The sequence below is a fragment of the Malania oleifera genome, chromosome 11 (genome assembly GCF_029873635.1).
Source record: "Malania oleifera isolate guangnan ecotype guangnan chromosome 11, ASM2987363v1, whole genome shotgun sequence".
In the NCBI taxonomy this organism is placed as follows: domain Eukaryota; kingdom Viridiplantae; phylum Streptophyta; class Magnoliopsida; order Santalales; family Ximeniaceae; genus Malania; species Malania oleifera.
Window position 1 is genome coordinate 54,405,974 of NC_080427.1, and position 11,713 is coordinate 54,417,686.

Below are 11,713 nucleotides of genomic sequence, written 5' to 3' on the forward strand. Positions count from 1 at the left end.
GACAACATACCTATATATCAAATCATGGTAGAACATATTGCATTTTCATAATCATATTTCATCTCATAAAATAATAATAACATAAAAACATTCCTGGTAGGTTAGTTGACCTTTGTCATGTATTACCCCCACATGACTGGGTTGTGTGGCCTGAAGGCAGGACCTGACAATGGTTGGCCGACCACTGCCAAGTCAATCATAAGTCTGTAAGTCCGATGGGTCTGCATGACCTGGTCCGTACACCAGGGGCGATCACACACTTCTTAAAACCACATCGACCATCCAATCTCACACCACTCCGTACAGCGGCGTTAACACAAATATCATGATCACGAAGACCATGGACACATGTAACGATACCGTGCAAGTGCTAGCCTAAACCAAGCCAACCAGGTTCTGATACTATATAACATATGTTAAAACCGTGATACATGGATATCTAATATCATTAATTTTCACATCAATCATATCATTTTTCATATATACATATATCATGAAAATCATCGGCCCGTATGCAGGTATTGCACATTTTATCATAGCACGGCCTATACGCCGGTAAATCACGTTATAGCATAGCCCATACACTGACAAATCACAACATAGCACGACCTGTATGCCGGCACATCACATCATAGCACAACCTATATGCTGGCAAATCACAACATAGCACGACCCGTACGCCGGCAACCACATATATAAAAATCTCGGCCCGTACGCCGGTTTTCCATTATAAAATTCATATCATAATCCTATTCCCAGAAAACAGTATCTCAAAATAATTATACTCATGCCACACTGAACAAGTTTTCCATATTCAACATATGATCATATTCAACAATATTTCCCAAATATAAATCATATATCATATATAAATATATTTATTTTCCAGGAACCACATGCTATATATATATTCATACATTTTCTAAAAACAAACTAACTTAGTTTATCCTCTTACCTGACTACTGAGAAAGCCCCCAAAATATCTTGGTCTACCCGTTGTAAGATTTCCTGATCACTACCTTGAAACTGAAAATTCCTAGTATTAAAGTTCAGTATTTCCATACGTACAATATTTTCTGTAACTATCACAAAGTCAAATTTGGCTTAAAAAACTTTACCTCAACTTAGGGATAATTTCCAACTTGCTTTCTTCAACAATCCGCTTAGGCAGATTTGCAGAGAACTTCGCCAGGAGCGTTGTGGTGACTTCGGTTCGTTGATTCGACATAAAACTGGTCCAGAATCAAAGAGAGAGAGAGAGAGAGAGTTGTAGGGGAGAGAGAGAGAGAACACTGGCGTAGGAATTCAATTCCAATTGGATTAATTGAAATCAAAGTAAAGCTTCCTGGAGAAGGTTGTACAATTATATATATATATATATATATATATATATATATAGATATATTAATATTATAATAACTTATTAATTGAAACGAAGCTTCCTGGAGAAGCTTGTACAATTATATATATATATATATACCTTTAACTTATATATATTACATATATATCATAATAGCTTACTTATATATATATATATATATATATATATATATATATATTTCCTTATCATACTATTCATTTTACTTGTTAATTTAATTAATTTATTTTATTTTTAATTTTATTATTATTATTATTTTATTTTTTAATTAATATATATTTTTTAATTTTATTTTTTCCGATTACTACAGATGAGAACTTATATAATGCAAAGAAATCATGGAAAGTGGACTCTTTTACTTGGGAATGTTGCTTTGGGGTGGTATGCTAGTTGTCAAAGTTACATTCTTCTTTGGGGATAATATGATGGTGCTTCCTTCATAGATTTAACAAATCCCACAAAAAAAAAAAAAAAAAATCTATGTAAATAATGTAGGCAAAAAAAAAGAAAAGAAAATACGACTTAGAGTATATTCAGGGTTGATTGCCTTGGATCCATTTTCAGATTCCCCCCAAAAAAAAAAAAAAAAAAACACCTAACCAAAGATAGGATGGAAATGAGATATATGCATTAAAACCTTTTTAACCCCCAGCTGGATACGAGTTTAAAGGCTTGCTGAACCTAAATAACATTTTCTGTTGTTACCTGTTCACCTTACCACGGTGGAGTCCCATATAACTGGGTTAACTTAGGTTTATGAGTTTATGACAATAATTTATGATTGGCATGGTGAGTTCATGTTTTATGTCTCTTGGAACATAGCTCAGGTCTTAAGATGCCCGACAGGAAGTTTTGGTGACTAAGGAAGATGCCCACACAGAGAGAGAGAGATTGCCATAGAAAGATCTTGAAATTATCATTCTCCTGTACTGCATTTGACCGTTAGCTTTTTTATTTATACTAAACTCAGATTTGATGATTTTATGCTCCCATGAAATAAGACAAAGAAAAGAATATTAACTTATTAAAACTTTCTTGAAGTGGTGTTGTGTGGCGATTTCTTCTTGTTACATGTTTTGACTCTTGAAAGCAGTGTGCAAAATACATAAGACCTTAACAGGTGAATGTTTGATGGATGATGATTTTAGGGATGCTCTTTTGGGGTTTCCTTTAGATAAGCTTATATGAGGACATCTCATTCTTTGAGTAATTTCTCTTGTTTCCAATGCTATGTACTCTTTCTCCTCCTACAAGAACAAAAATTAATCATACACATGGATTTTATTTATGAATTGTTTTGTTTGAAGGTTGATCTCAACAAAGTTGACGTAAAATAGTTTCCAAAAGTGCAGGTGTTGGAGTTTGTGAAATACATTTTGGAAGAAGGTGAAATACTTTAAACCCCACCCAAATAGTGGCACGATATGCGCTCTCTTACTTATTTCGTACCGCTAATGAGATACTACCTCTTAATTGAATAAAATAGAAAAAAAAATATTTCAATAATATAATAAACAATTATTAATAAAGAAAGGAAGACCGGCTTACGCATGGATGAGCCATATAAAAAATGCTACTTCAAATAATATTTTTTAATTAAAAACGCTGCTTTGCGTACCGCCTTTTATTGAAAGCTTTAAAAAACGCCGGATCATCCAAAATTTTTCTTAACGCATCAATTTTAGAAATTAAGTTCCATCCTAGCTGTTGTTAAATAATTTTAATTAAAATAAATTTAAATTCGAAAAAAAACACGCAAAATGGCAATTCAAACTGCCGACTGAAATTTGTAACGGACGCCCAGGATTAGTTGTGGCCTCCGAGTTGCAAAATTACTTCCTAGATGCAGCCGCAGGGGATTAGTGCCCCTCTCCCGTCTATCCATTGCGGGTAGGTCTCCAGTAAGGCTTCAGAGAGCGAGACTAAGAGAGCTTGGAAAAGGTTCTTTACATTTTAGGGTTCGAATCGAAGAAGGCAAGGTGATGGCATTGGACAAGGCCAAGGGAATCGTTTCTTCTACTCCGGTCGTCGTCTTCAGGTTTCTCTTTCCCTCTCTCTCTCTCTCTCTCTTCTTATTTCTACTTGTTGTTTCATTTATTGATTTTTTGGGGTTCGGTTTGAACAAACGATCGTCGTTTGCAGCAAGTCTTTTTGCCCGTTCTGCGTGGAGGTGAAGAAGTTGTTGTCAGATATGGGGGCCTCCTTCAAGGCTATTGAATTAGACACTGAAAGTAAGCAACTCCCCATTTTTTTCATCAATTCCTGTCCAAATTCCTGTTTAATTGCTTTAACATCACTGGATTTTCTTGAATTGATAAATGCGGATCCGATTTTATTCATTTGCGTATGGATTGGTTTTGATATATTAAAGGTGACGGGGGTGAAATACAATCGGCACTGCTGGAGTGGACCGGACAGAGGACGGTTCCGAACGTGTTCATCGGCGGCGTTCACATCGGCGGCTGTGACAGTATTGTCTTTTTTGATCCCTTCGCCCGCCCGATGATTTCAGTTTCGCATCCATATTTGACACACATTCTTTTGCTGATGAGTAATTTCTTCATTGATTTGCAGCGACGACGGCCAAGCACAGGGAAGGGAAGCTTGTACCTCTGCTGACTGAAGCTAAAGCTCTTGCCTAGGTCACCGCCTGATGAGGTTCAGCGAGCTGGGTAACTAAAGCTACATAATAACTAAATAAAGTACCCCGGTTAGTGTTGGACTGTTGGGTCTATTGGGTCAGTTTCTTTACCAAAACTTGTATAGAACTTGATATTATGAATTTGCGTGTGATGTAGAACTCATGGTGCTTCTAGCATCTCTTTTGTGATTCACTAGTGTACCCAATTTCAGAAACTCAAGTTGTTTGCAGTTTGCTTACCCAAAAATAGATAAAAAATAAAGGTTGTCTGCTGTTTGATTTGATTTCTCTGAAATTGGGTTTGACCTTGGATTGAGACTTGACAATCCTTAACAAAATGAGCTTGGGATTTTAAGTTTTGCCCAAATTGGGCTAAAATCTTTGGCAGAGATCTAATCTATTTTGGTCGCCATAATGGTTTATGCTGTGCGCAAGTGATTGATCCATGATTGTTAAATTCATTACATGGGAGTGTGTGTGTGTAGCAGAAGTGGTGATGTAGATGGTGAGATAGGTTCGTAGCCCCGTAATTATGTTCCTAATCAGCTTAAGCTTAAGGTTGAATAATGCAGATGGCCAGAATGATTCGAGTTTTTGGCTGAAAATGGGCTCCTTACACTGGTCACCACACAGGTGAGAGAAATTGGAGTTGAGATGAGCTCTTCGTGTAATAAGAGATGTACAAGTCAAGGGCTCGAAGGGAGTGATACGAGAAATTATACGGGGGACCTCACCCTCCACGTTTCCGTGTGCCTGTTTCCTTAATTATATATACTGAAAATTATTCCTTTTTGATATTAATAAATGTAGGATCAATTTACCATGTCTAATATTAAGAAAATAAGTACATGAACATGTGGAGGGGGAGGTCCCTGTATAATTTATCGAGTGATATCGAGTAGGTGCATGAACATGTGGAGGGGTAGGTCCCTGTATAATTTATCGAGTGATATCGAGTAGGGGTGTACACGGTTCGGTTTTGGCTAGAACCGAAAACCGAACCAAAATTTTCGGTTTTGGGATTTTCGAACCAAAACCGAACCGAAATTATGCTTTAATTGAAAGCCGAAAATTTGGCGATTCGGTTGCAGTTTTTCGGTTTTAAACCGATTTTTTTTACAAAAAAAAATATTCTTTATTTTTTATAAAGTTGTTGAAAATTTATTGAGCATTTTAATTTTTTATAGGGGCTCATAATTTTAACAAAATAAAATATGTTGGACACTTTTAACAAAAATAATCTTTATTTTTCATAAAGTTCTTACAAATTTATTGAGGATTTTTTTTTTTTTCCTATAGTGGCTATATGGCTATATTGCATGCTATGTTTTTACTAGCCACATTATATATTATATAAATCGGTTTTTCGATTTTTTTCAGTTCGGTTTCAACATAAAACCGAAACAGAAATCGAAATCGAAGCCGAACCTTTTTATTTTTGAAAATCGAAACCGAAAACCGAAAAACCAAACCGTTTATGGTTTCGGTCCGGTTTTCGGTTTTTCGGTAATTTTTGTACACCCCTAATATCGAGTCTGGTCACTGCCTTGTGTCCAAACATACCATTTGCAGTATTTATTAGTTTTGTTAGTGTATCTGTTAGGCTATGTTTGAAACTTGAAAAATGAGGTGAAGGAATTTAATTTCTCATGTTTGGTTATCTTGAAAAATAAAGAGAAAAATAAAAAAATATACTAAATTAATGAATAAAAAAAATATGATTTTAAATGCTATTCTTATTTAATTTTTCTTAATTTTTAATAATATTAGAACAAATTTTTATTTTTAGTAGTATTTGTTATAGAGAGAAAAATACAATAAATAAATGAGTTTCTTTCTCATTTTTTTTCTTTTATTCACCAAAATCTTTAATTCAAATGGAAGTTAATGATTTGAGCCAATTTTTGTTAAGAGGCATTAGGATCAAATTTTGAAAAGAAGAAAAAGGGTCGTATAATAAGAAATGAGTCATCTCTTGAAATTACAATTGATCAAAACAAGGAGTGAAGGAAAGAAAGAAAGAAAAATGGAATCTTGCTATGACTTGGTGTATGTTCTTAAAAAGGGTTATAGAATAAAAAAATGACTCACCTCCTAAAATTTCTTAAAAAGTGTTATAGAATAAAAAATGACTCACCTCTTGAAATTTCAATTGATAGGAAAAAAGATGAGTAAAAGAAAGAAAGAAAGATGGAATTTAGCTATGACTTTAATGCATGTTCTTAAAAAGGGTTATAGAATAAAAAATGACTCACCTCTTGAAATTTCAATTGATCGAAAAAAGGAGTAAAAGAAAGAAAAAGAAAAAAAGAAAGATGAAATTTTTCTATGTCTTTGGTGCATGTTCTTAAAAAGGGTTATAGAATAAAAATAAAAATAATTCACCTCCTGAAATTTCAATTTACCCCAAAAAAGGGGTGAAAGGAAGAAAGAAAGAAAAGAAAGAACGAAAGATGAAATCTTACTATGACTTTGGTGCATGCTCTTAAAAAAGGTTATATAATAAAAAATGACTCTGGAAAAAGGAGTGAAAGAAAGAAAGATGGAATCTTGCTATGATTTTGGTGCATGTTCTTAAAAATGGTTATAGAATAAAAAATGACTCACCTCTTGAAATTTCAATTGACCAGAAAAGGAGGAGTGAAAGAAAGAAAGAAAGAAAGAAAGATGAAATCTTATTATGGCTTTGGTGCATGTTCTTAAAAAGGGTTATAGAATAAAAAATGACTGACATGTTGAAATTTCAATTGACCAGAAAAAGGAGGAGTAAAAGAAAGAAAGATGGAATCTTGCTATGACTTTGGTGCATGTTCTTAAAAATGATTATAGAATAAAAAATGACTTACCTCCTAATATTTCAATTGACTAGAAAAAGGAAGTGAAAGAAAGAAAGAAAGATGGAATCTTGCTATGAGGTGCATGTTTTTAAAAATGATTATAGAATAAAAAATGACTTACCTCCTGAAATTTCAATTAACTGAAAAAATGAGTGAAGGAAAGAAAGAAAGATGGAATCTTGCTATGAGGTGCATGTTTTTAAAAATGATTATAGAATAAAAAATGACTTACCTCCTGAAATTTCAATTGACTGAAAAAATGAGTGAAGGAAAGAAAGAAAGATGGAATCTTGCCATGACTTTAATGCATGTTCTCAAAAAGGGTTATAGAATTAAAAATGACTCACCTCCTGAAATTTCAATTAACCGAAAAAAGGAGTGAAGGAAAGAAAGAAAGAAAGAAAGATAGAATCTGCAATGACTTTAATGCATGTTTTTAAAAAGGGTTATAGAATAAAAAATGACTCACCTCTTGAGATTTCAATTGACCGGAAAAAAGAAAAGTGAAAGAAAGATGAAATCTTGTTACGACTTTGGTGCATGTTCTTAAAAAGGGTTGTAGAATAAAAAATGACTCACTTCCCGAAATTTCAATTGACTGAAAGAAGGAGTGAAAGAAAAATTAAAATAAAATAAAATAGAATCTTGCTATAACTTTAGTGCATGTGCTCTCCGCTTGGAAGTCTTGTTATTGTAGCTGGGTCCTTGTCAGCACAATAGGATAAGATTTTGTTATCATACATTCACTAGCCTCCTTACTTGAAATGGATGAAAGTCTTATTATTATAGCTTACCTTTTAGGACAAACTTCATGAAGTTCACTAGAAGCTTCAAAACTGGGCTCCTAATGCATTGAATTTTAGATATTACGTCAATATCATCTAATAGGCAATAATTATCTCCACTTGCCAACAAAAAAAAAGAAGCTATTCTAACATTTTTAATTAGTCTATCCTAGTAAGCTCTACTCTCCCATTCACATCAAAAGTTTTTTTGATGAAATATATCTTAATAGAAATATAACTTTTTATAAAAGTAAAATCAAAAGTTGAAATATGTGTGGAGTTTTCAATGGCCAAAATCTATTCAAAGTTTCGAGGAGTCATGCCCATGTGATGATAAGACTACACCATGTCCAATCTAATTGTACTCATTCTTATTCAAGGAGATGCTCAAATGTATAACTCAAGATGTAGTGACTCAAAAAATAATAGCATTTTAATAATAAGAGGGAGAGAAAATAGATACGGAAACAGAAGGAGACCGTAGACTTCGTCGACGAATGCGTGCATTTTGGAGAATAAAATAATTTTAAGAAAATTGCCAAGCTTCGTCGACGAACACAGGGTTTCGTCGACGAAGGTTTAAGAATTTTGTCGACGAACACAGGGTTTCGTTGATGAGAAAGTACCGAGAGGGGTTCCGAGGCAGCCTGAATTGCGTCGAAGAATATAGGGCTTCGTCGACGAATTTAATAAAGGACTCGTCGACGAGGTGACATGTCTCGTCGACGAATCTGGCAGTATATATAGAGGGGAATCGGGATATTTCTCATTTTTCACCACGCCTCTCTCTCTCCTCTCTCTCTCTACGCCACTCTCTCCCTTCTCTCTTCCATTCCGGCCCCACCAGTCGCCGGATCGACGATCCAAGGTTACCACGACGCTCTTGGCGGAGTTCTCCACAAGTCTGCCGGAGCGAATCGTCAGAAAAACGAAGTTGAATTTCATCCCAAATTCATGGTAAGGTCATTTATCTAGTTTTTGGCCTCATGACAATTATAGGAAATGATGTAGGCAGAAAAATACTGATATAATGTTCTGACATATGTTGGTTTCAGGATGTTGTGTAGGAGGCCCTGCGGGAGTTAGACTAGTGTTCCATATGAGCTTTTCAAAGTTAAGGTAAGGGAAATATGTTATGCTAGGTATTTCTTAAAATATTATACAGCCTATTTAATTATGAAAACTATGTATTTATGTATGGTGTGACTTGTGAATATGAATATGGTATGGGTATATGTTTTACGAATGCTAGTTTCATGATTTTATAAATTTCAGTACCATGATTATGTGAATTTCAGTACTATGATTTTATGGATTTTAGTACCATGATTATATAGATTCTAGTACCATGATTACACGAATATCAGTATTATGATTATGCAGTTTCAGTATTATGATTATTCAGTTCTCAGTATTACGACATATGAATTACAGTACAGTTATGCAACATCATGGTTATTACGATTACTTTAGAATCATGGTAAATCAATTAGATATGTATAGAAATATATTATATGATATCAGACCCTATTGGACTTGCAGCTACAGAGCACGGTACCATTGCTACAGATACTATGTTACTTTATGAGTGCAACCGCCTATTTAGATAATACGTGATAAAGTAGACCACCTAGGCCCTTAAAGAGGTTAGGCTCCCAATCTAGATATGGGTTGAGGTGGGCAGGTCGACTGACGGAGTTCAGTGATTTATTCCTGATTGGCCAGTTAGGGTAAATCCAGCCTACGGGTCGCACAACCTTGTCATGAGGGGGCATGTCATGACACAGATAGCCACAGGGAACAGTTTCAGTTACTATTACATACGTACGGATTTACAGAAACGGGGATCATACTTATATACATTAGAAGTATTTTAAATTATAACCATAATACTGTTATGTTAAACAATAGGGAAAATGGGTGGTATATTTTATTATTTGTACTGTACTCTTGTATTCAGTTATTCATGTTTATATGAAAACAGATTTCATAATATATGTATAGTAGCTCATTTGCCACACACTAGTAATAGCATATTTCTTCTTACTGAGCGTTGGCTCATCCCAGTGTTGCAACATTTTTCAGGTGATCCAGGTAGGCGAGCAGATCAAGCTCACAAATAGAGGAGCATCTGTAGTGCCCTGTCAGAGAGTGAGTATCATTTTTGGGCACGTTTTTGTATAGCCCTCACCCGTTGAGGATATTTTGGGAATACAGTTATGTTTGTATATATTGGAAAACATTTCAGAACTCTGGTATTGTATATAATGGTTATGGTTATGTTTATATGATTTTGCTTCTCGCTGCTTAGGTTAATGTTGTGGTATCAGAATATGTTATTTGCTATTATGGAAAAAAAATCAGTTAATTAAGCAGGTCGTTACACAAGAGGTTAAGTCTCGGTGTTGCTCCAAAAGTCATATCTTTGAAGTATTCTCATTCCCATACAAGTAACCATTAGAGATCTAATGATCATATGTCTTAGGTCTGAGAACACTATCAATAGTATCAGAATAGTTACATATCGAAACCATCCTCATGACATCAACATAGTTGAATCTGTTGACCTTATAGGTCACACCCAGTTTTGATAAAAACAAGTACTTATTATATCTGATGGTTGTCTGAGGATATATGCATGAATACAATTGGCAAATCAAAATGATGGCACAAGAAATAGAAGTTGAAGGCCCTAAAAACTTTATTTGTATTGTATTTAAATTCATTATTTTTTATAGGTCTGTAATAGTAAATAGGATCTGGGCTGTAATAATCAAACGCATTACATGCATGATATGATAGGCAATCTCAAATGCAAAAGACCTAGAATGACCCTAGGACACTCATACATGCATAAACACAATGTGTTTATAAGGATAAGGTGATTGCATAAGAAAATAGAACTGAAATGCATTAAAAATGCATGTTCGGTCGATCGTACTTCACAAGTATAAATCTGTCGGGCGATCGAACTGGTCACCGGGTCAACAGTTTGACCACCGCACGGTTGACCAAACCATGCCCAGTTCAAGTTACCCAGTCGACTAAACTCCCTCTAGGTCAAATGTTTGACCACACGGTCGACTGGCCAAAAACCTTAAGCCAACTACCTGGTCGACCAAATCCACACGTGTGTTTAGCCAACCGCTTGGTTGACCGAACCACTTAGTTCAAACTCACACGGTCGACCGAACCGTGCGAAAAGGAAAATTCGCCTTGGAGCCCTGTTGTCTGGTCGACTGAACTTCTAGTTCAAATTTTACCAAGTCGATCGAACTTGTACACTCAATCAACCGAACCTCACCTTCGATTGACCAGTGCTTTTGGGTTGCCATATTATTTTTACCGCGAATAAAATATTTAAACAGAGTTTATTAGGTTAGAATGATTTAAAACAATCATAATAATTCCCTATGTGTCCTGGACAACTATAATCAAGGGGTAGTGTGACAACCCGAATAAAAATGGAATTTAAATAATAAGAGGAAGGGAAATGGAAACAGTAACAGAAGGAGGAAGTTGAGCGTTCGTCGACAACATTGCACTTTGGAAGGAATAATCGAGGGGAGGGGATCATCAGGGCTTCGTCGACGAATACATGGGATTCGTTGACGAGGGCTTAAGAGAATTCGTCGACGAAGACTGAATTTCGTCGACGAAATTAATGAAGGATTCGTCGACGAATCCAATTCTATAAATACAAAAATCCGAATTTTATTTACTTCACAACTAAGCAAACTTTCCTCTCTCTCTCTCTCTCTCTCTCTCTCTCTCTCTCTCTCTCTCTCCCCTTCGGCCCTCTCTCTCTCACTCTCTCTCATCAATTTTGGGTCAGAGTTACGCCAAATCGACAATCCGAAGTCACCACGACGCTCCTAGGGAAGTTCTCTCCAAATCTAGCGGAACGGATTGTTGGTGAAAGTAAGTTGGAAATCATCTCTAAGTTGAAGTAAGACTTTTTAAGCCAAATTTGATATTACGACAGTTATAGGAAATGATGTACGCGTGAGAATACTGAAGTTTAATACTAGAAGTTTTCAGTTTCATGGTATTGATTAGGAAATCCTACGGG

At 35.2% G+C, this 11,713-nt stretch overlaps 1 protein-coding gene across 3 annotated transcripts; it reads left to right on the forward strand.

The window, feature by feature from the left end:
- The first annotated feature begins 3,047 nt into the window (after positions 1-3,047).
- LOC131168463 (glutaredoxin-like) lies at positions 3,048-4,234 on the forward strand. 3 transcript variants are annotated; one of them, XM_058127906.1, is made up of 4 exons: positions 3,048-3,416; positions 3,521-3,609; positions 3,750-3,848; positions 3,953-4,234. In XM_058127906.1, the coding sequence occupies exons 1-4, from the start codon at positions 3,361-3,363 to the stop codon at positions 4,018-4,020; spliced, it is 312 nt and encodes a 103-aa protein (XP_057983889.1). In that variant the 5' UTR covers positions 3,048-3,360; the 3' UTR covers positions 4,021-4,234. The 3 variants fall into 3 exon arrangements, with proteins under 3 accessions (XP_057983889.1, XP_057983888.1, XP_057983887.1); XM_058127905.1 differs by having other exon boundaries at positions 3,750-4,234; XM_058127904.1 differs by having other exon boundaries at positions 3,224-3,416; positions 3,521-4,234.
- The last annotated feature ends 7,479 nt before the right edge of the window (positions 4,235-11,713 follow it).

Excerpts from the sequence above, each read along its gene's own strand:
- LOC131168463 (XM_058127904.1), top strand. The coding sequence starts at position 3,361 with ATGGCATTGGACAAGGCCAAGGGAATCGTTTCTTCTACTCCGGTCGTC. Across the intron at positions 3,417-3,520 it reads ACTCCGGTCGTCGTCTTCAG|CAAGTCTTTTTGCCCGTTCT; the intron begins GTTTCTCTTTCC and ends CGTCGTTTGCAG.